At 30.8% G+C, this 26,622-nt stretch overlaps 3 protein-coding genes across 9 annotated transcripts in view; 2 read left to right on the plus strand and 1 right to left on the minus strand.

The window, feature by feature from the left end:
• The window catches only part of LOC105154878 (uncharacterized), a 35,441-nt gene extending 32,490 nt beyond the window's left edge, over positions 1-2,951 (plus strand). For both annotated transcript variants that reach the window (XM_011070659.2, XM_087403199.1), the window contains exon 4: positions 100-2,951. In XM_011070659.2, the coding sequence (XP_011068961.1) occupies positions 100-507 (408 nt within the window). In that variant the 3' untranslated portion in view covers positions 508-2,951. The remainder of the gene's footprint in view (positions 1-99) is intronic.
• The window catches only part of LOC105154884 (uncharacterized), a 346,927-nt gene that overhangs the window by 258,014 nt on the left and 62,291 nt on the right, over positions 1-26,622 (minus strand). The gene's annotated exons all lie outside the window — the stretch shown is intronic.
• On the plus strand, positions 4,591-24,967 carry LOC105154949 (uncharacterized). Its single transcript, XM_087403211.1, has 2 exons — positions 4,591-5,963; positions 7,797-24,967. The coding sequence occupies exons 1-2, from the start codon at positions 5,625-5,627 to the stop codon at positions 8,118-8,120; spliced, it is 663 nt and encodes a 220-aa protein (XP_087259337.1). The 5' UTR covers positions 4,591-5,624; the 3' UTR covers positions 8,121-24,967.

Genomic DNA, 26,622 nt, shown 5'->3' on the forward strand with positions numbered 1-26,622 from the left:
TGTCATAAAACTTATTGGCCGTATATGGCGAGGAATATCAACCTTTTAAGTGAAAGTACGAACATGTAAAAATAATACTTCTCATTTGTATGATTGCAGTTGCTGTGTGAAGTCGAAGCCGCTATGATAAATCTGGAATTAAGAACTTCTACTCTAAACGATGCATTCATCATAACGGATAATTTGCATTGGGCCAAAGAGGGCGATCTGACTGTAATGTTGATTCAAGATTGGGGCGTGTTAAAACTTTATCATACTTTTTTGAAAGATTGGATAAAAGTTTTTCGCAACGCCACTACTGACAACATTTGCGATCATAACGTTAAAAAAACGCCTTTGACTTTTACGCCGAATATGCCTAAAAAATGGTTAAAAGGCAAAGGAATGAGAAAACATAAACCGACAAGAAAGTCTGGTCGAAATAATTCTTTACGTCAGAACTTACGAAAGGGATCTCAAAGGAACAGACTGATGAAGAAGCAAAAAGGACCTTCGTTACGAACATAGATCAACGTGTTGAACCTGAAGAAGTTTGCGCTTCGACGAGATCTGCTGATAATTTAAAGACACTGCTTTATATAGCGTCGAATCGTATACTATCTCACACTAACATAACTTTTATATTTATTCCATTATCGCAATCATGTTCACTTCAATAGTTTTAATCGTTTTTCGCAGATTTGCCAACAAAATCGTACTATTGTACTAATTGTAAGATTATGTATCTCAATAGCCGTAAAAAAATTATCTAATCTAATAATTTTGGTTCAAATATTCTTGAATGATGATAGAATCAAACTTTATTGGATGATAATAAAAGTATTTCATCAATAACGGCTGCGTACTTAGAGACCAGTATTAAAAGATCTACTTCAGAACAGTATTATATCTAATAACATACATGCCGAGCATAGACCATAATGTTGATAATAATGTTTCGAAGTACACGGCGCACTCAAATCGATTAGACTCGCCAAAAATATCGGTCCAATGGATTACAGCCGCCGTTAAAGTGAAACACATAATCTTATCGTGTGTATGTAAAAGGAATTTAAAAATCCCATTTTTCATTCTCAGGCACTCAACAATCTGAGATCAACGAAAGAACAGATACATTATTGAAATGCGTATTGAGAAGAGAGAAAGAGAAAAAAGTGCAGAGAGAATAAATTCGCAGATGAACTTTCAAGATTAGCCGTCGTGGGTCCGATATTTATATCGATATGTCAACACAGATTACGCTCACGATCAAGGCGGCTTGTTACACGGTCACGGATTTGAGTTCAATCGATTAAATCGACGGAGTCTGCGATACGCGCAGGTGACGATAGTACGTGAAAGGATCGACAACGAGTTTAGGCGGCTCGTGAAACTTATTTATTCTAGCTTTAATGACGAATGACGCGAAAACTTAATGTCGTTTAGCTGTGATATCCCGAGCGTACGCGGACGTACAGAGTTCCTACGTTTATACATAGACGCATATGCACATACATATATATTTACATAAATAGGTATCGTGCGTTGACGCGTACCATACGTAGACGTAGATGATTCTCTCCTCCTTTCCGGTGTGTTGTGCCGAAGAATCTCGCCTTGTCGTGAGAACACATGACAATTTTATCTTTTATAGTTAGTCCGTCATTGCGTTGTAAGCGCGTATACGATGTCAGAAGCGTTTTAGAAGATAAAGTTCGATGATTTTTATGGCTCTTCCGATTATACATAAGTATACTAATCGATAAGGGACTAATTTTAATGAGAATCGTTCGAGTAAATCTTGATTATACGCGTATCAGCACATAACGACGTGACTTTTTGCGATAGATTAAAATATATTTATATATATTATGCAAATCCGATATTTTATAATGAAGCAGTACTTAAGTTACGTTCATAACTTAGCGTTACGCATATTTTTGTATTATGTATGCACACGACGCGATGCATAATTGTTCGTAAACGCGCACTTAAATTTAAGATCATAATGCATTTTATACAATACACATAGAATATTTATTCGATCGTATATGCATAGTGTTCTGTTCTATTTATTGTATCACGTTACCATTGCATATACTATTTATTGTCATGTCTTTACTTATATGTGATCATCTCGAATAAATTCAATGTTTTGTATCGAACTGAAGTTTGGATGACAGAGATATAATCCTTTATAATCCACGTAATAGTTTAATTTCAACAATATTGTAAATCGTTCGTTTTACATGAACATTTAACCGGAAGTATCAGGAATGCATGAAGGATGTTCATTCTGCATAACATTCGATCGTTATCATTAATGCATATAACTGGAAATAATGTAGATAAGAATATGCTATTTAAAATGCAATAAACATGACTCATCGCAGTAATATTTTAAGCGATTAACTAGATAAGCAGTTTAATAATGCATAGCATTAGTTGTTTTATAACTGCCATTACATATTTATATACATGCTATAATTGCTATATCGCAATGCTACTTTGTTGTTGCTTTCGCATATAGTGGCATAATTATCTTTATTTATAACATTTATTTAAAGATATATTTAGCTATATTTTATTTTAAAGACAAAAAAGCGTAATTGTAATAATCATGAATATCGAATTTTTTACTTACTTAATAATTATTTGCATAAGCAACTTCTTTTTACTGGAAACTTTAAAATCGTATTTAATTTATATGTATTTTATTTATAAATTTAAAATTATTCTGTATTTAATTTACTATACTTTTCTATAAGTAAAATGATTAGGCCAACATCATAGTGCAGTTTCATTATGAACAGGTTTTCCCAGACGCATCAAACGTTGTAATAGGAGTACACGAAGAGTAGATAGGTTGTAATTGCTCTACACTGCATTTTGCGTTTATAAAGGATAAATTTATTTGCTGTAATTTCACTGTCTGGCGCTGCTGCATTAATAAATTGTTCGTTATGTAAAAAGCTAAGGTATTTGTCTGTTCAATTCATTCTATTCGTAAATAAGTATATTTGTAAATAAATACGCGAGCATTAATTCAAATGTTTTATCATAATTTTAACATAAGTATAAGCATTCTTTTAAATAATATTTAATATTCAGTTGTTTACTAATACATTTGCGTGTGTTGTTTTATCATTAAAAACAATAACGCCTGTTATACTTTTTTACTTATCCTTTTCATCGATCATACACGCAATATTTGTAGCTTTACATAACAATATAAATGTTATAATCACGAAATAATTTATTAAAGCTTTAAGCATTATTTAATTGACTATCTGACTATGTACTGAAATTCCAACAAACTTTGGTGAATCGCGTCAATGCATATGATGCGCGTTTGAGTAGGGTCATTATTTGTTTTCCTTCGTTCATGAGCTCGCGAAATAATACGTCACGATGCATCGCAACTTAATCGGACGTGAGAAGATCTCTAATTTTGGATCGGTGAATTCAGAGAATCTAATTATAGTATCGCCTTTTATGGCATATCCCTTGGTGGTACAACATCGACGTACGCATCGACATACGTTCATTACGTCTACTTCATTCATAAGTTTTTGTCACCTCCTCCTCCATATTTTGATAAGAAAGAATTGACCTCTTCTGACGTCAAAATTACTTATGGGTCATCAGAATGGAATCGCTCACATGCGTAAAAGTACGAAACTGTATGAAATTATTTTACTTTTAATACAGTTAAATGTATTGTCATGATATATTAAAGAAATATACAGAGGCTTATTGTTTGTGTACAAATATAATTGTTTAAATTTTTGTATGTTTTACATATTTATTATATTAAAAACTTGCAACACAAAATAAATTATCGAATAAAAATGCTGTATATATAATACAATAACTGTAAATTTTTTATCATACATAATTATTTTTTTAAAATTATCTATTATACATGTATTGAATTTTTCGAAATCATTGTGTCTCAAAATAAACATTGAAAATCGATACCTCTTATTATAAATATTTTTCAACTTCATTCTTTTCGATTCCAATTAATGAATCTTTTTCATAATAATGATTTAGACTTATTATACAAATAGATATAACTGTTTTAAGTATGACGAGATTTCGATCGCGGATCTCTAATAATTCGTTTGACGACATGGCTTTCCCAATTGATTCATAATGCAAATACAACGGTGTTTGCGTCTGAATAGTGCGCACGGCATCCGAGAGATTTCTGACAGAATTGCGCGTACTTTCAAAGTACATGCAGACGCCATAAATGCGTGACGACAGGTACCGTTCATGTTTCGGGGAAAATCGGAATATCTATATATACTGTAGGCGAGATCTACAAAGTATTACCAATAGAAATTATTGGTCACTGTTAAGTGAACACGTCATTTAGATAAATTTGGATAGTTACACAACAAGAAATCTATGATGTATGTAAAATCATTAATATATGTATGCGTTTATATAGAATAATAAATTATAAAATGAAATATATGTATGAATTATAATTATAATTCTAATTATATCAAGATAAATATTAAGATATATATAATTTCGCAAATTAATTTTATTATAATAACTAAAATAGATTATTAGTAAAAGAATGCTATATAATGAATCGGTTTACATATCAAAATGTTTAAGGGAAACCTTTAGAGGATCAAAATTTTCTTTTTTTTTTTGTTTTTGCTTTAATCGATAGTATTACTCTTTAAAAATATACTCGTAAAGTTTTAGACCGAAATTCAAAATATTTTTATAATTATAACCTGAGAAACAGATACGTCTGATATCACGTCGCGTCGCGCAGATATACGGTATCTGTGCCGAAGCACAATATAATTAATATATAACAAATGATTAATATAACTTATTATTAGACAATAATAATTGTGATAGTCCCAAATAACGATCTGAGATTTCTGAGAACGTATCAACCACTAGCCGTCCTCCCCCCCATCCCTCATCAGACTCATCGTTCTGTTGCTCCGCGGCTTTTGGCGAGTGGCGTGGGGAGACTCGTGAAGAATGCGCTACTGTTGACTCGAATTAGTACGTCAGTCGGCGGATAATCCGGACTCTGCTTATTATTATATTCATTATTTTCATATTAAAAAATTATTCTGTGTATTGTTGAAATATATAACAAATCACCCCTAAAGTTTTAGAAAGATCGGCTTCATGATTTGTTCATAAAAAATTCGCAAAAAACAGCTGCTTTTCAGCATTCTAAATCGTCAGATTCCCTCCTTAAGTCGTATCACTTATCGGCGATATGTTAATTGGAAATGCTTCAAAAAAAAAAAGGTATCGTTACTTTAATAAAAGAGACTATTGTCTACTTTCAGAGAGAACCCTGTGACTAATTTCCAGGGTTCTAGAGCGGCGATACAATAAAAAAACGTGGATAAAACCTTAGCTACTCGAGCTGCTTCACCGACGCACGAGACGTCAAACATGCGTGCGTATATACGATTGTTTACACAATCCCATATATAAGGAGGAAGCACAAGAGTTTGACAATCTTAGTTCACGATCTCACGTCGATCGAGAATATCGTTCAGTGCCTTATCATTATCATTATTCCAAGCCGATTCGACAAGATCGTCACTGCGAAGAGTAACTACGAAAAATTTACGACAATAAATTCAAACATGTTCCTCGAGAGAATTAGTCTAATTTCATCTATCTTGGCTATTGCTTTTGCGGCTCCAAAGATATCCGGGTCAATACCAATATGGCATCTGCCATGTGGAGAACTCGATTTACGAGCCGTCCCTTTGAAAAATCTCGAGGAGGAAATGAAGACAAGTCTGGAGAATCTTAGGCTGCAACATCAGCTGACGATGAACGACTACTTGATTCGAGATTACGAATACCTCTATGAGAGAGTTAGGATTGGCGTCGACGACCACCAGTACATACCTAATTGGGTACCCGGCAAGAAGGATGTGAATCTCGTAAGAAAACTGGTCGACGCTAGTACTCCAATGGTGAGTACAATCATTCAATTAACATTGTTGCTCGTTTATATCGTACATGTTTCGGACCGCAACTTAGGTTTTGCCGTTATTAAGAGTTTCAAACGGTTTATCCAGCCATCAACAACTCTTAACATAAATATATGACATCAATTGCGCCTCCAATTGGCCATTATTTTGCCCAAGAGATATTGCAATTGCAGAAATCTCTTTGGAAGTTGCTCTATAGATAAATTTTTCTAAATTAGATCTTATTTCTACTCGAGATTCTTCTCTCTTTCTCTCTTAGATCCTTTATGTGAGATTACAATAATATTTCTCATTGCAACATTGTTAGTTACATTAGCTTCTTTGCTACAACAGTTCTTCCTTCATTGTCAATGCTCGCAACATTACGTCTCAGGCCGTTAGTTTCTTTACGATCGTTAATATTCATCGTTCGTAACCGTCGTTACCGTGTAGCAGAAATGAAAGAGCAATCCAAGATATTACCGCGTGCAGAGGAGAGACGGATAACGAGTGTGCAGGAAAGAGAGAGTAGTGTTACAGGCCACCGTCGCGTTTTCAGCGACCGGCCAGCCGGCTGACCACCCGGTTGCAATTGATTAACGCAACGTTAAATAACAAATTTTAATGAGACGGTAATTATTATAAAGTAGCAGGCGAGCAGGAGCGAGCGCGGTCTTTCATGCAGTGCGCGCGCAACGCGACCGTACGTATGCACTCATGTTCGCCGGGTCGTGCGGCTGCGTAATCGCGCTCGTCTGCCTCCTCGATGCAAGCACACTGATAACGCAAGGCTGATATCGCGACCCGCGGAACTCTCCGGATGTCGGCATTCGGGCACGCAGCTCCCTTCCCTCTCTCTGCCACGCCCCGATCGCCGTAGACTGCAGCAACATTGATCCTCAGCGTTGCACTTTGTTGGGGTTTCAGTTACGCGTTCTCGGAAGGTGGGATTTTACAATGGGATCTTAAGCATTCCACGGCGATTAAGTTGCAACCACTGATAACGCGAAGGGAAATTAGGGAATTATTTTCGTCAATCGTAAACTTCTTCTTTGATTAACCTCGCAATTTCTATCATTTGCACTGAAAGAAAAGATTGACTGAAGATGACGTAGCATTTTTAATTGTACCAGCCAATTTGTGGTTCCGTTAGACTATCATAATCATATATTGATATTGCGGGTAGGCTAATGCAACCAAAAAATGACTGCTGCAGTCAATTAAAAATGCTATGCTATTTTATCATTTAATTTGCTGCAGCAGCCAATCTCTTCTTTCAGTATTCAAAATATACCTTTAGCATTTTCTTCCTCTTTTACATTTGTGTATGTGATCAGAAAAAATATTTTTGAAATTATACAATGAACATTTGCTTCGATAAATTTTTTAAATGCATAAGCTTAATGAAATAAATTCATTATTCTATGTGATAAAAAAAAATGAATAAAATTGTTATACTTGCGCTCAGATATAGCTAAATTTATATATTTAGATCTTTAGATAATTCTTGCCAGAAGACTTGCCAGATTTTTTATTTCAATTCTTTAAACGGCACTAAAATTAGTATTACACGAAACCTTCATAAATATTTATATGGATGTAATAGAATAATTTCTAACGGAGCAATATTTACAGTCGACATTAACAGTTCGTTGACAAGAAAAGAAGTGATGTAGCGTAATCGCTTATCTTTACGTCAAAGTTTAATAATATCTTGAAGCGAATCATATAAATATTAATGAGCAAGCTTAAGAGTGAGCGGTTTCCTCAATATTAAATATTTAAATATTTAAACATTAAAACAAAGTAATAATTCTGTAATAACTGTTTTTGCAGATTGTTAATTATTTCCCAAAGTTGCACATGGACCTTCAGAAATTTGCCGTGGCATTTGAGGAATTGGTCGAGGACGAGCCTAACTCTCAAATTCGACAAGCTCTTAAAGCGACTCAATCGTACTTAACAATGATGTTATGCGAAGTCGAAAGCAACATTATCTCTTTGCCCACCATACGACTCCCGACACGTGTGGAACGAAGCATCATGAGCCACACCGAGCGAAATCCTGTCGATGAAACACGAAGACTCATCAGGGACTGGGGCGTAGTTCTCAAATATCGAGACTACTTACATGCTTGGAGGCACGTATTCAACTATTAAACATAAGAAAAAATAGTATTATTCTTGTTGATAGCGGGTCATCGATCATTTTCATCAGAAAATGATACAAGAAGATACATCAGACTATTAGACAGTATACCACTGATGTAAATTGATTTAGCACCTGCCGTGACTGCAACTATAAAATCACGTCACTACATGACGGTGCAGTAAACTTTGAAGTTGTTGACAATAATCGTTTGTAGCGATCATTTGCGAAATGTGCGAAGACTACAAATTCGCTTTACGATTCGTGATAATTTCTCAAAATTATTTATTGAAGCAATTATTTATTACCATGGCTCACAATTGAACATGTAGTGCATAGTATTTATTTTTACGTGTAGCAAATTATTTATTTGGTATATTAATTATTTATTTATTCGGATCAGTACTTTTACTAATTGTACCTTCTAAAAGGTACTATATAATCGATATCAATTTCTAAGATAATCGATTGCATTTTGTGATAATTAGTCACGACAACAATTGTATTTGTTGAATATCTGTGACAAGTGATCACTCATAGATTATTTATAAAAGACATTATTTATATAAAAAAGACAATTTTTATTTTGCGCAGTATTATGTATTTATAAGTCAACGAGATGTAATATATTTGTGTTTTATTTGAACTTTTAGTAACTTATTCATAAACTTTATATATGTATAAAATTTCGCAATAAAAATAGTAATTTATTAAATATGTTTGTATCTATTATTATTTGATATCTGTCCTTATAAATCCTATATTGCATTGATGTAAGAGAATCGTGATAGATGTCTCTACAAGTAAAACTTACATGGTATAATTATTTTTTAAGAAAAATTACAATGTATAAATATTAAATATAAATATTAAAAATATTTTGCGAAATGCTGCATGATAATATAATCTATAGAAAATAAAATATTCATATTTTTTCATATATTAAAGTTTTTCTAGTTTATCGCATGGTAAATACTTCGGACTTTGTGAAGTAGCATCATAACTGCGTATCGAAGAAATCGCGTAATACTTTCGAATAAGATAAAAAGGTACACGTTTTTATCAAACACGGGTTATATTCCCTGAAATTATTAAAAATTATAGAAAAAAAATATTGGAATAATTAAAATATATGTAAAAGATGATATGTAAAATGTAAAGTTAATAATAAATGCTATAATATTAAATAATATTTTAAAACATTTTTTGATTGCGATTTAAAATTTATTTATTAAATCTCATATTGTTTTTACAATAAGATATTGATTACAATATTATAAATTTAAACTATAATATATATTTGAATAAATTATTCAATATATTAAAGAAAGTAATCTATTTTATATCTTAAAAAAATCTTAATTTTATTACAAAATAAAAAAATTATAAATAATTCAGAAATGCATTGTCTACGGTTGATATCTGATTACCAACTGAGAGTAAATCATCGATAGTAAATAATATTATCAATAAAAATTGTAATTTTATATTTTATTTTAAACTTTATTGTATGTATATATAAATAATCTTAATTGTTGAATATTTACACAATATAAAAATATCTATTTCTACGCAAAAAATAAAATCTGAAAATAAAAATTCTATCTTTTCGCATCTTTTGCAATTTTTCGAAATAAATATATTAAAAATTAACAATTTAATTAATCACAAATAATTATGTAAAGATAATTTTAATGAGAGAGAGAGAAAGAGAGAGAGAGAGAGAGACAGAGAGAGAGAGAGAGAGAGAGAGAGAGAGAGAGAGAGAGAGAGAGAGAGAGAGAGAGAGAGAGAGAGAGAGAGAGAGAGAGAGAGAGAGAGAGAGAGAGAGAGAGAGAGAGAGAGAGAGAGAGAGAGAGAGAGAGAGAGAGAGAGAGAGAGAGAGAGAGAGAGAGAGAGAGAGAGCGTAAGAGCAAAAGCAAAAGGAGGGAGAGGAAGGCTTTTCAACTAAAGTGCTATTTATCTATCATAATAAACAAAAGACCTATAGAAAAGTGTATTTTGATTTTCAATAGAATATGTTTAGTGAGAGTGAGTTTGAACAGAATATGTTTAGCGAGATGAGTAGGTCCGTGCTCAAGTCATAATGAAATCATTCTCTAGCTGTTATACAAACATATGCATATAAACGTGGGTGGCAAAAGTAAAGATGATGAGGAAATTGAAATGGATGTGAAAAGATTTGAATTTGACAGATGAAAACGAGCATATTACGTAGTCACTCTCACTGCAGTGATTTCATACTTTTCACGAGTCTACTATAATTTTTTATTCATCTGATCATTTATATTCTGTTCTGCACATTACAAACATCACGAGCTCGTCAAATACATATTTTGTTCATTAAATTAGTAAATTACGATAAGTTAAGTCGAATAATAATATTTCCGGTTGCTGTAATGATATAAATCTAAATTCATTTACAATAAAAGAAGATATTCTAGTTATTTAACAAATGATAAATTATTCCGAAGTAAAAAATTCTTCGATAATGAAAATGAGATATATATGAAATAGTTACAAATCTATAATATCGAGTAGTTTTAAAAAATTAAAATTAAAAAATATATATAAAAATATTTTTGTGTTTAAAAACGCATATAGCTATTGCAGAATTAACATTAATAATAAAATTATAGACACTAATTAAGTAACGTATTAGTAACATTTACTCGGTGCAAGTTATTGCTTGTTTAGTCATAATTAATAATTCATGTTTCTTCACTGGAATTGCATAAGAATAACACTACGTAATTAGAGTTTGTTATTTTATATACAGACATCTTGTATACATGACTTTGTACAAATATCAAGATATAATTATTTAAATCATCTGATGTACTTATCAATATTCTTTAATTAATAATGTGTGATTACTATTATAAACAAGTACTAAAAAATATATTAATAAAATAATAATGATTACTCAAGAATTTTAAACTACATAATTTATATAATTACATAGTATTTAACAGTTGTAAACAGGTTACAATTAAAATCTTCCCCACGTATTCTAAATTATAATTGTTTCCCAAGAATGAATAATATAAAGATTTTTCTTTGTGCCAACTATATTGTTATCAAGACTCACAATCCATAACTTTCATCGTCCAGATTTCTATTCGTAATATGAAAGAATTAATTGTTTGATTATCTTATTATTAAACTTTTTTAATGAATTATACCACTTGAATTATTTTCTGCATGAAAAGATTTCCATAAAACAGTGCTTACAATTTCATTATTCCGTTTAAAAGAAATATAGTGTGCCCATGTTATTTTATCTTTATGTTAACAAATATATCAGAGGAAATTTCAATTTAATATTTCTACATTATTGATTATATGTATAATATGAAGATTAATGTTAATTATATATTATACATATAATCGGTGCAATTAATTAACATTATTAATTTCTTGATAAAATTCTATTTCTCTTTTTATTACATTATATACAATATTTATTCTTGTCGCTTTCAAAAATATGCTTTAAAAATAGCAAATAAAATTCATTCCGTAACCAATATAACCAATAATTTATAATAGGATCACGCTACATTAATATGCATACTAAAGCGAAAATAGCGTTTCTATCACATATCAGATGACCAATATCGCGCGACTTCCTCTGCCTGCCACAAATCACTACTATTAATGAGATTTCAAAAGCAATGAGCGACGATCATTGACCTATGCCGATAATTTTACTTTCTCTGATGTTTTTCGTTCGTTTTTAGATCGTGTGATATATCTTCCATACATTTGCTTAATAATAGAAATTTTACGAATCGATCAAAACAATCTGCTTCATTAAATTAAAAATTTATTTAATTTTTTTCTATATCTAATATATTTGTCGTTTTTTGAAATTACTTTTAAATTCCTCATTTTCAAAATTTTCAAAAATATAAAATAGATAATATACTTCTAACTCACTACTGTATTACTTATAATAAAATAATTTAGTAATCAATATTTCATAAAGTAAAAAACATGAAATTTAATAACACAAATTTGAACACAATTTGTAAAAATATTTTAATATATTATGTTTTTATATATTATATATTATTATTTTCATATTTTACATAAATTTTGCTCTCTATTTTTTGTCTACATAATATTATCGATTTTGTTTGTATTGTGAAATGATTTAAACATCTGTTTCACAAAAAAACTAAATTACTATAAATATACAAATATAAAAAATTGAATGTTTGACATAAAATAAATTTTCATGAGAAATAATTTCATGTTTACTTTTTGAAGCAACTAATATTGACAATATTAACAATTAATTTTAGATACTCATATATAATTAATCAAGAATCATAGATGAAGTATATCCAAACAAAAACATATTATTTAAAAATAAAAAAAAAATTATAATATTCAATTCATATTTTTTATTGTTAAATCTAAAATACTAGTTCATTTCCTGATTACACGAACGATCACGGTAAAGTATAATTTAAGGTGCTAAGCTTTTATTAAGCGTGAAGAAAGGTATCGTAAAGCATTCCGTCAACAGTTACAATTTAGCACTAAATTGCTGCGTATGCAAGATGGTGTTTTAATCTTTAACAGCAATTTATTCAATAATGGAAAGGATTCCGCTGGGCGTTAATACATACATAGCACTACTGCTCTCTATTCCAGGTCAGTAAAGTTCAAGATTTAGACACTGTGATGGGAAAGTATTACACTTAAATGGTTTCGCAATTGTGTTCGAACATTCAATAATAATTAAATCTTTTGTTTATTTTTTAGTTAACAAATTTGTTATTATTAAATAATAAATAGAAAAGATATAATTTTTGAATTACTCAAATCAATCAAAGAAATTCGTCTGACTTAATTAAAAAACGTTTAAAAGTTATGTATGATTAATGTGTATATATATTTGATCGTTATAAATATTATATAACTTTGTATGACTTATAATTTTTAGTAAAGCTTTTGTAATATTATTGTTAAAGAAATCAATATATCAGATATATATTAAAGTTTTCTTAAAATGAGTTAAAAATCAATTTCATATTTCTTTATTGTAACGTATTACTAAATCTGTTCAAGGCAAAAAAAAATTGGCAAAGCAATCGTGTACCAGCAAACTTTATCCAATTACTTTGTGAATTATATGTATTGAAACGATGATCTAATGGTTAAGTTAATGGTTAAGTTAATGGTTAAATTAAAAGGTAAAGATAAATCCGGAGAAAAAGGGTAAAATGGAGAAGCCTCGATTCTGTAAGATCACGAATGCCCCTGCTCATAGCAGATGCGAATCGTAGTCGCTGGCATTCAAATGCCAGCTCTTTGTTCACCAGTTTCCACGCCGAGAATTACACTTCTACAGATGGTTACCACCGTACAAAAGCAGTTCTTCGTATACATGTTTTGTACCTGCACGGATTGTAATAATTAGATGGCGCAGGATGCTCACGACAGTATCGAGTAAATGAGATCGGTCGATAGTCATTATTTGTTATCGTGATTTATCAGCAGACGTCGTGAGAAAAACCATGAACTAAAAAAGAACATGGTAACTAGAAAAAAAACATAGTAACGCTGAAAAGTGCAGGGACATCTCTTTGTATCACTTAACACTTCAAAGAGATAAAGAAAAAAAAATCTAAGAAATGTCTTCATGTCTTGCATCGTTAATTATCAAACTGCAATTACTAAGTTATGTAAAGAATAATGTATCCTGATGTCATGGAAATCTCTCATGACAAGAGTTAAGTAATAATATCGAACGACCATGGCCTCTTTTGACTGATCTTACATTTGAAAAACGAACATACTAGCGGGGATGACATATCGTCAATCAACAATAATCGCACTAACGTTGATATCGTTACCAATGTTCTGTCTCGAGAATAGAAACGCGCAATAATCTTTGTCATTATAATTCGTGGTACCGCCCATCAAGAGACAAGTCTTGGCATCACGAAATCTCGCAATAATTCTGACGTTCACACCGTGCGAAATTGCCGGAAGGTTATTACCTTCACTTAACATGAATCATGCCTGTAGAATTCGTCACATACGTAAGAAATAGAGACTTTATTTTAATATTATATATATTGTAATATATATTGTAACAAATATATACTGTAATATATTGTAAAGCAATATTTGATTCGAAAGAAATTTTTATAAAACGCATTAAACAAATTAAGGATAATTCCGTTGCTCTTTCCGATAGCATTTCTATTTAATTCAATATTTCTTGTAGTTTCCTGTTAATTAAGACAGGATCTTGCATGAACGAAAATCTACGTAACTACAAACTTTTACTTTCCACTAGAACGTTAAATCATATGATTTTAAAACTACGAAGTCCAATCGTATATTTCTCAGATATGTTCCTGTGAAATGTCGCTTGCACGATCATTCCATACAGGTTGCATCTGTCAGCTGTGCGGAAATGTTTCGAGATGTCGATGCAATCTTCGAGAGACCCCTTCCTGCAACCAAGAATGAGAAAGCCGTTTTGTGGTTGCGCCCATGTCACGGATGACGCGTGGCGTCATACAGGTAGTAATCGTTCTGTCTAACATATTCGCATAAATCTTATACGTGAATCTATAAATTCTATCAGATCTGCCGACCTAGACTCTCTATATACTTCTGGAAACTACCATATAATTATATTACCCTAGCAATTACTTCTAATTTAACGGTATGAAGGCATTGCAATGTTATTTTCAAATGTATGGATCTGTAGCAGCATACTGTAACTCAGCAATAAACGAATAGATACAACTTCATCGATCATAATTACAAAAACTTTGACCTCACGAGTAATGTGAAATTGTGAAAGTATAACTAGATAATCATGTGAATTATCTATTCAGATTTATAAATCAGTTTAGACATCTACATAATATGTATATGTTTTAGATAAAAATTGCACAATCAATTAAATAATCGCATAAACTTATTGATATAAAAAAGATGAAATTTATATTTTTCATAAGTTTTATTTTCCACGTATGTATATTAAAGGAATACACAGATTGGTTAAAAAATTTCATTATATCTTGATTTTAGCTCGTGTAATACTAATGCGACAAATACAGAAAATAATTGTAATCAGTCCCATCTATAAGAAGGAAGATTTGATCGGATATCGGACACGGGTGTCTAGACATCAGATAATATTTATATCACTAACTGATTTCACAACTACCGTCCGTATTACAAATAAGAAAAATATGTTCAGCTATTCGTTGACAAATCTGGAATTCAGAAATTGAGAAAACGCAAATGGCAATCGATGAAGTTGAGTTCTGACTTGGTAAAATAGTGTAACCCATGGGTCAAGAATCTCAATAGAAATCCTCTGAAAAGTTTCTCCTAATTATAATTACTATTGATTAATTGCCGTGATGCAACGCGCTTGAGATGCAAAATTTCTTTTTTTCATCTAAGTTATTCATTATTTTTATGTCCGCCTCCACTCATGTATACGCCCCGGGCTGCTAGCGGCTTTTCCCCTCCTCTCACTGCATCGCTCGCTCTCTGCCTATCACGCTTCCGTCAACACTTCAGTAAAATTTCAAACATGATTTTTTCACCTTTCCCTGCCGATTCTTATACCGATAAAAAAATGGAATTTGGTATTGGGCGATAGATTTCATTATATTCTAAATGAATTTATCGGTTTCAGAGGTTCCATCTCTAGGGCAGAAATTCTCCTATATCGTGGGCATCCTCCTTGCGGAATGGGTGCGGAAAAATTGCGGAAAAATTGCGGAGAAGATACGGAATGAGTGCGGAATGGGTTTGGTATAGGTGTGGAATCCCCGCATCTTTTCCGTACCCATTGAAAATGATTTTTTGAACTTATAAACGCAAATTACAATACTATAGTATTATCACAAATTAAATTAATAAGCAATTTAATATTATAATTTGATACTCGCTAGTAATATTTTTCGCAATAAATTAATTTACAGTTTTTCAGTATTATTAACATCTTTTTAATAGGATGTCAGATTGAACATCAAATTATTAAATTGCTTATCAATTTAATTTGATATTATTATAATAATTGGATTGCGTTTATAAGTTCGAAAAATCATTTCGGCGCACAGTTCAAATAACTACATATTCAAATAACTACATATTTAGTATGTAAATTAAAAACAAAGAAATTATTTAAAAGCATTATAGAGCTATGACTAGTATAGGCTTTTAGTTTATCAATTGTATTCTCACATGTACGATCTAAAATAAGATTCTTATTGTTTCCATACAGCACATAATTTGCAGCAATATTGCTGCAATAATGCTACAATATTGCTGCAACATGCGATATTGTTGCAACGTTGCAACATTGTTGCTGTAGGGGTTCATATTATTAGATTTAAGTATATAACAAAGATATTACCACTTGGGTTTTACTTTTTAATTTCATAGAGTTTAACTTGATTAGTTAAAAATGTAGCATCTAAGTTTTTATTTTTCATTTGATACATTAGTTTTTTTCAAGGAGTAATAATTTTTGACAGAGAATTAAAGCTGCCATCCTAGGTAGCAAACTATTATATAATCATTTTGACATTGATAATTAGTCATTTTGAATTATTGATGTCATGTGATCTATTTAAGATGTAATAATGACGTTAACTTTTTTATTATGATGTCATCTATTTATGACGTATTTATAACTTCATACTTATTGATGTCAGAGAAATGACTAATCGACGACGTATTGGTAATGTTATTAGTGATCAATTAATAAAATCGTTCATTTATACCGTTAATAATGACGTATTTTCGATGTTGGTTAAAATCTATACACATACAAAAACGTAAGGCCATAAGCAATAACGAAATCGTAACATTGAATTAGGCTACTAGCTTTATGATTTCTACTGTGATTGGTCAATTCGCTTATTAATTATTATTTAATATCACGTTATGTGGCTGAGAACAAATCCACGTCACTTCTACGATGATAGGACGTCAGATTCGTTAAGAATGACCAATTAATTACGTCAAATAGATGATATCTTGTTACCTGGAATTACTTGGGTTGGAATAAGAAGACCTTCAATAAGAATATCCTTGAAGAAGAATTAAAACTACTATTATATTAATTGGGTTGGATACATAGGTTTTATTCGAGAGAAGCACGTTCAACATTCTTAGCACTCTTTTTTATCTTTTTTAAATAATAACGATGACGTATCTTAAAAGTTTCACATCGGGATTTTGCGTCGCAATATCTTCGTTCGTAGGACACGTAGAAAAAAAAAATAAAAGCAATTTTATTATACAATTCGAGCGGAAGCTATCGATTGAGTGTATATAGAACTTGAACTCGGTTCAGCCGTTACTGAGATCCAATAACCTCGATCCCCCGCAATTCACGATTTCGCGTAAAGGAACCACGATAGTGTCGCTGCGCTTGACTTAGCGCCGAGACACTATCGTGTCTCCTGATGTTAAGATATGTTTGTATTTTTGTTGTTATAGCTATAAAAATACAATATATCATTAACCATCAAACATATTTTTATCTATTAAATGTTAGATGAAATTGTTTAGATAAAAATTTAAATTTAATTAAGTAAAAAAATAAATATATATGTAAAGAATGAATAAATATACAAATGTACTTGCAAATGCATAGAAACATGATACTACTTACTCTTTTCATTCATTATAGTTCAAGATATATCAAGTTATAATAATAGAGAAATCGATTAAAAAATCTATCATTCTATACTTACATGAAGAAGTTACTAAAGAAGGCTAAATATCTTATATAATTTCAAAATCCAAAACATTAATGATTAGAGCATTAATCTTCCTCATGTCAAGTAATAGTTGATATTATTTGAGTAATCAAATGATTAATTTTATAAGGCTTTTGTTTTTCATTTAAATCAATAGTTCATCTGCCACGAATATTCCAAAAAACGAAAAAAATCCATAATAAATTGGTGACCTCGCGAGTATAATGTACAACATATGTAGTTATAATATTTCAAAGAGCAAGGCTATGTGCGCAATTGCAATCTCGTAAAATGTCAACTGCCATTCTATACCATTATTTACATGCGGCGATCATGCGGCATCCAGAGTAACAGAATTAATTGCACGAAATACATAATTCGAATAATCTAAATGATACAATCGGAATTTAGATTAAAACATATAATTATACTGCCAACAGAAACTCGTCTAGTTGTAAAAAAAAATATTCGTTCGCTTAATATATAATAGATGTTTCTTGAAACGGAGAAATATAAGCGTAATGACCCGTTACGAACATTTATTTTGACGATTCGATTTCTTCCCCTTAACATCATAATTGCCCGAGTTCCGCAGTCGTATCGAGACGAGAACTCTAATAATCTCAAGAGCTATAATTTAACTGATCATATAATGACGAACCGTCATAAGCGCAATACAACGGATTGATTTCCGCTTTTCTTCTACTCCACCAGCTATGGTAAGCTACGGTAGGTAGGTAAACGAAGATAAAAAGTTATAATACGAAAGATTCAATGAGAAATCAAGGGAGTGCCGGCTGAAAAGGTTTCCATCTAAATGCCGATTCGATTCTGCGACTCATGTGCAACGCCATGAAGGAACCTTCGTTCTTATCTGCACTATCCTCACGTATTCCTTCGCTGTCATCAATTCCTCTGATTTCAGTTTCTTACTCCTGTCATTGCGATTTATTACGCGGTTGAACAAGAAACCTGGGAAGCGCACCGAAAGATGCGCAAGCGATCGCCATATATCCGCTGCACGCGATTCACGTACGATCATTACCATCTCATTACAGATAAGCAAGTCGATATCTAGTCAATTAATTGAACGTCATCGACAATAACATATAATGTTGTTCTTGGCAGTCATTATACCAACGATCTATCTGACCACTGATCGATGGATCTATTTTAAGATCAGACCATGTAATTGATCTCTCGTTGTCCCAAAGAAATATCGTGCACTTCATATAAGCGCATTAGACGTAATTGCAGGTCGTTACCGCTATGCTTTTGGATTCTCGAAGATGCACATCAAATGAGAAGCTTACTTCAAAATCCATTAGTCTCGCTAACTATTTTTTGTTCATTCAGCTGAAGATTATTTCCGTTAAAAAATAATTAAGATATCTGCGTAAAATAATTAATGATTACAGCGAAGTATAATTATGACATAAATGGGCATTCAAATTAGGAATTATCTTAGTTAATTATTAAAGGATTTACGAAGGAGTCATTCTTGAAAATGAATATACGTCAAGCGATTTGTACGTATTGCGCGTTAAGAGACCGAGAGGGAAATACATTCCCTCACGTGAGCGCAATTATGCAAACCTACCGGGGAAACGACGCAATAAACAAAGATCGTCTGTATCTTGGCGCATGTCGACGACCGGTGTTGAGCGCCATGGCTGCATTGTACTTCAACTCGACTCAGCACGCGGGTGAAAGACAAGTGGAAGAGGGAGCGTCCTGGCATTTGGGACGGCGATTGTTGGGAATGCAAGGGCATGAGTTGACTGGTACTTGCCTCGCCGCATCCTCGTCGTCGTCGGCAGCGTTATAATATCGCCATTATGCCAATGAGACACTCGTGGAAAGGCACGAGCGTGGAGGCATCGACCGTTCCGTTTTCAAGGAGAAACTAGGAAGCGAGAAGTCGAGCCGTCTTCTTTCGTCCGACGACGACGAACGATCGATGGAGTTGTATTGATCTATAGCGCTGCGCTGATTTACTAGCAATAAGTTTGTCAATTGGACACGCACGCGAGAACAAAATGGAAAGCTGGAGAAAAGGAGTCGTGCTTTGCTGCACCACTGTGGAAGCTGGACTAATGAAGGAAGCAGTTACGTTTATTGCGAAGAAAATACGGATCGTCTGATCGCGATTTGAGACATCGTGTATCACTGTCTGTGATTACACCTTTCTTGTTGGAAATTTACGCAGTATAGTATACTATAGTAAGACGAATTTATCTCATTAATCGTCACTTTCACTTTCTCCAATTCATTGATGCGTTCTAAAATTTCTCCCTCTTCAGAACAATGTATAATAATTGTATAGAAAGCGATCGTCACAAAAAGTTACGGTTCGCTAATAATTTCTTTTGTCAATCTCATCTGTAATATTGTATCTATGTTCGAGCTCGTAAATTTAAATGGCATCTAAATCTGCTATAAAATGTTACGACTTGGAATGAAATACACTCGGTATCTCAATCTCGCTAAAGATTGAAATACATCTTCGACAGTGTTAAGTACTGTTTATCGTTTACGAGCTCGCAGCTAGTTTTTATGCTCATAGTCATCGCCAGATGACGCGTGAGCAAAAACATTATACATTCACGTGCAGGAATAATAAGCGCGTAAGTGGCGGCAACGTAAGATGTAAACGTCATCGAGCTAATCTCTCGTCGAAGACAGAAGTTATTGCTTGGACATTGCTTAGAAGTTATTGCCTTAGCGGCGCTTTATGACCACCCTCTAAGTATTACTGTACCGTACAATTGCTAATTATGCCTCGCGTGGATCGCGACCTGCGCCTTCTCAAACCTCCCTATATTTTATATTACGTATGTTGGTCGTTTGAAGTTCGACTATGTTTTACATCATGCTATAATTTATTATACGATCGTATCCAAGAATAAATCATGAAATGTATCTTGTTATCATTGGTATTTCTTAGATAGTTAAATGCTGTTTTTTTTTTACTGAAATAGCTAGATTGATATATTTATGATATTATAGCTTTTCTATAAAATTCCATCAAATCGCAATTAAAAATTTAATTACATTGTTTTTCTTCAATAAAATACGCTTGACTACATAGTTTATTTAACTCTTCATCTGCAATCTGAGTCTTTTTTTTTTGCACAAGTGAAATTTCATTCTCAAATTTTTTTCCTTTTTGCTAAAATTTCATTTTTTATTAAATAATAGTTTTAACATTCGTTTCAATAGAAGTTTTAACATTTGTATAAAAAAATATTTGATAATATTGTATAATAAAAATGTTAAATAATAACCCTAAAAATTTTTTTATATTTTTTAAAAACTTGGAACGATAAAAAAAACTTGAACTAAACAAAAAAGGTTCAAATTGCAATTGGAGGGAATAAAAATGATAGAAATGTAAAAACTAACAATCTAAATACATACTATAAATATTGAAAATATTTAAAAAACTACGTCTTTTGTATGATTTATAAATTCTATATACTTATATGATGAAATCACATTAATATATTAATATCATATTTGCAATTATACTTCTAACTAAATTGTATACTATTTGAGAGTACGATATAATTATATAAAAATGAAAATTAAATTATGTATTAATTACTGTTTCTTATATAGAAGATAATTTTTTCTCTGTCGATCATCTAAAATTACTTACGACAGATTATTTAATTAACACAATTTATTTTTCCTTCAGAAAACTAAAGACCGTCATTTGACATCATTATAACAATACTTATGTACATGTGATGCTATTTATTTCGAAAAGATCTGAAAAGTTCACACGAAGAATTTAATGCATGGGAACGTTAGATATATAGATGTCTTCAGGCAATGATACGATATATCATTAATACATAACTCAAGCAGCTCACGCTGCTAGATAAGGTATACAATGGTGAGAGATGTGCATTGACCTATTCAGCATCGGATTCACCGGTTGCTTTAATGGCAAGTCGATAAAGACACATGCATCTTCTCCTTCAAACGTGCATAAGCTACAATTCACTTAAAGTCACGTGAATGAAACTAAAACTTAAACTGAAGAAATGTTTGTTATATTTACATATCAAAAATACAAGCAGAAATGCAATCTAGATAGAAATAGTATCAATAATATCAATAGTAACTTTACAATACTAACTAGAAATTACTATCAATCGTTTAGAAATATAATTAGAGCTTATACTTGGAAATATATTTCATAATTATCCTACATAATTCTATCATAAAGTTTTTAATTAATTCATTACAACTTTAATTACTTTCAAAATAGTGGCAAGTCTTGATTCTCTATTATCGTAGAAATCAAATTATCTTTAATCGTCGAAAATACGTGTAAGAGATATAATCATAGAGCAGTCATTTTTCTGTTCTCTGTATCAATATTCAAAGCGTTAATATTTTCATTTCAGTCATAACTAATTATCTACAGATAATTGCTAAAGCTGTAATAAGAACAATTTTGTAAAAAATTCATGTACGAATTGCATAATCAAATTTTCGAGTTAAGAAACTTTTATCTCCCGCTTTAAATCTGACTATGAATTATACTGAGAATTATACAGAATAATTGAAATGTGAAATATTTTACTGTCGGTTTTGCTCCTGTTTTATTAAAAGACATTGAGATCAATGACTTAATTTTCATATATATATATATATATATAAGAATACAATTTATTTAACATCATTAAATCTTTTAAATTATTCTGGACATTTACGAATATTTTTATCTTTAATATTTTGTACTACGATAAATTAGCAATTTCATCAATCAAATTTTTTAATACAGGTTGTGCTTTTTAAATTTTTCTTTTGATGTGTAAACGAAACATAAAGAAAACACTTTGAACAGGATTTCCATCTATATCATTTAATAAAAAAAGAGATGCTCTGACGAAACATTTCCATATTCCTTTGTAAATGCGACCGCATTGAAGAGTCAGTTAGACATTTGTTAGTCAGATGCGATTGAGAAGTAGTCGTCATCATTTCTCAAGAAGAAAGTTATGCCTTACCTTGTCGAGTAACATCTGTGACCCGTCGACCACTCTCTACGATGAAAGCAATCAACGTACAGTGAAAGCTTTATACTCATGTACTTTACATCAATATCGCGCACACTCAAATATAATTCATTGAAAAATAACTCAATTAAAAAATATTAATAATATAAAAGTTCTGTAACAATAGATATAGCGATAAAGAAAATTTTTACGTCTTTAAACAATTTCATATGTATTAGTAATTTGTTGAAGAGCTTTAATCAGCTTATATTGCAAGCGATGTAATGACGATGTAAGGCGATCGAGGAATTACATAAGATTATCTGCAAACAATAGTCAGATTGCATAGGTAAAATCATTGTCACCCCACATGCCAGATTACGCTTACCATAGTAAGCAGGTAATGCATTTGCGTGCATTATGTAAACTCCAGAAACATTATGCAAGTAGCAAGATTCATCGATATCAAACCACTAGGCAAGGTATGAATGGCAATGACATTCGATTTACTATCGTTACGTTGGCTTGCAATTTGACATTTATATTTCTGCTTTACTACAACTTCATTAATATGAAAACATCATAGTATATATAAGATTTGCAATTCATAAAACACGTTATGTTATTTACAAAATTGTACATTTATTATTTCAGTTAATTAATTTAGAATGTATCAAAAAGATAAAATACGGCTAATAATAATAAAATAGATACTGTTATAAAAAATTTGTGTAATACATAAAATATAAAATAATATTTAAAGCAAGCAAGCAAATAGCAGACTGCAGAATCTTGCTATTCCATCGTCTGATTATAATGAACCTTGTCGAGTAATATTTGTTCATGTGTGATTGTCTCACGATACTGTCACTCTTATCCGAGATTACTAACCCTCAAGCAATTACATATATTGGGTGCTGTTTTGACAAGCAAACAAATCAATAATAGAACGATATTGAACTGAGTCAGACTCGTACTAAAAAAAATATATGTAAGATCAATCAAAACAAGATGTAAATAATGTACGTGTCCATTAATGTTAAGATTCTATCAAATCTAATTCTATCAGGCCTCTATGCCGTTATTGCGATTATAACGATATGTATTCTAACTTTCAAGATTATGTAGTAAAATTTCAAAGCGAATATCAAGCGAGTTCAAGTTATGATCAAGATTTAAACTAATCAGAGCACATATACATACTTTGAAATCATAACTAGCGTCTCACGTCTTATAAATTAGCGGAACAAAGTGAGCAGAATCAATTCTAATTAACATTTTCATTTGTTGTTCATTTGTTATTAAAGGTTGCCAAAGAAAAAAATTTTTTGCTTTGCCAGTTTTTTTTTAAATGATATTCTACTAAAGGAAGATTAAATTAGCCGAACAATATACATACAACAAAATATGTATATCAATCTACTTCAAAATAACTAGGAATTCGTTACTAATTTGTTGCTATCGAAATATCCCATTACCTACAAAATAAATTTTTTTTGACAACTTTTTAGCAACAAATAAAAATGTTAATTAGAATTGATTCTGCTCACTTTGTTCCACTAACTTATAAGACGTTAACATCTCGCGTTTGGTAATTCGTAATTAAAAGAAAAATCGTGTTGGTAGAACAACACGACTTGACCTTCACCAACGAATCAGTCGCAATGCGAAATCCCTGAGAAGAGCGTTAACTGTGTCGAACGAAGGAAGCAATGGAAAATGTCAAACAAATATCGGTCCGCAAAATACTATAGCCATTGTTAGCGCTCACCTTGCGCAATATAGGTAAGCACATTCGCTCGAGAATCGATCGCATTTAATATTCATCAGATTATACAATTGTACGTTCTACCGTAATCTTTATCTACATTTAAGAACATGCGTGCTTCGAAATTGGTATAGCTAATAATAACTTCTTCAATTCGACATATGGCTGTCCAAATAAGCATTTAAAGCACGTCTACTTTAGCTACACAGTTACTTTAATCAAATGCGATTTATACAAAAATTGGTTGCTATTTTTTTTACTAATTATTTGTTTTAGACCTGATTGTATTGCTTCAGTCGATTTGCAAAAAAAAAAAACAATGGCTGTATTAACTTAAGATTAAAATTAGCACAGCTATAAGAAAAAAAAAGAGAAATATAGAGTAACTATGTATATAGTTCTAGTAACAAATGTATATAGTTGGAAATCTAAAATGACTACAATTATAGTTATTATAACCATAAAATAGTTGTAATTGCCATATAAATAATTCAAGTGACTATAATTTTATAGTTATATTTTGGAACAGTCATAAAAAATATGATTGTCCAAAATATAACTATAAAATTATAGTCACTTGAATTATTTTTATAATAATTTCAACTATTTTATGGTTATAATAACTATAATTATAATCATTTTAGGTTACTAACTATATACATTTGTTACATAGTTACTGTTATTATTATTATAGCAGTAATAATCATAATTATAGTAATATGTAATTATAGTTACAAGTACCAAACATTTTTCTCTTAATATACAATATATATATTTTACTTTAATGATATAACAGCATATGTAAAAAAATATATACATTTTATACGAAGTTACAAAAAATATTTATTCTTGTTACATAATTTTGTCAGACTTCTAAGAAAATAAGTTTCTAAAAAATTCGAAATTTCTCGATAATTCCCAGCTAATACATTTATCAATGCAATCAATCCTATAGATCATTATTTGCTGTTTAACATGTTGCCATTTTTATTAATAATACTCAGAAATAATAAATATTGACATCTATGTAAAATCGTAATCGATTGTCATTGCGATACTTCACCACTCTTATGCGCGCGACTACACTTTTACTCTCATATTTATAATGACAAGAGACTCGTACTATAAGATCTAGGGCAAAGATACCTTGAATGCATTAGCCGAAAGGATTCGTCTTCTTTATCGACTTTCTTTCCCAATCTTATTTTTATATAATTTAAGTTATGAAAATTGCAAAAAGAAATTTAAGTAATTTACAATTTTTTAACATTTATGCAAAATTCATTTAATTTAACTTTCTTTGTAAGTTATAAATTTTTTATATGTATAATTAAAATTCCAAATTTCCAAAAGTATTGTATTTAAATATTTAAAAAAAAAGAAATATAAATATAAAATTCTTTTATTTCACGGACTGTAAAAGCTAGAAAGTTACGCATCGTAGAACACATTTTATAAGAAACTTCCGCGTTTTAAGGTCATATCCCCATTATTTCCAGCTCCATTATGACAATTCTGAAAATGACAATGACATTTGTTCATATGAATCATGAATACGAGTTACAACGACGAAGGACATGTAATTATAAAAAGAATCAGAATAAAATGTATGTTTATTCAAATTAGACAAAAACAGAATGTACACAGTAAATGTACAGTGCATAAAAAACATAAAAATTTCAAAAATTTTTACATAAAATCACATGTTACATCGCATTTTCTCTATTATAAATATTTTTTAAATTTAATTCTTCATAAATTGTTCATAAATTTAACTTTTTTATAGATATGTTATAATATTCACTTATAAATATTATTATATTTTTATGACATGTAATAACATAAAAAATATCAAAGTACTTCTGGAGAAGCATTTCCTAAATGGGAGTAAAATTACTAAAATCATCTATAAGATTCGAAAGTAAAAAAATGTAAAAAACTATATATAGATGTGGGTGATAATTATTAAAATAAC

Source organism: Acromyrmex echinatior, chromosome 1, assembly GCF_024713525.1.
Source record: "Acromyrmex echinatior isolate Ae372 chromosome 1, ASM2471352v2, whole genome shotgun sequence".
In the NCBI taxonomy this organism is placed as follows: Eukaryota; Metazoa; Arthropoda; class Insecta; order Hymenoptera; family Formicidae; genus Acromyrmex; species Acromyrmex echinatior.

Excerpts from the sequence above, each read along its gene's own strand:
- LOC105154949 (XM_087403211.1), top strand. The coding sequence starts at position 5,625 with ATGTTCCTCGAGAGAATTAGTCTAATTTCATCTATCTTGGCTATTGCT. Across the intron at positions 5,964-7,796 it reads TCGACGCTAGTACTCCAATG|ATTGTTAATTATTTCCCAAA; the intron begins GTGAGTACAATC and ends CTGTTTTTGCAG.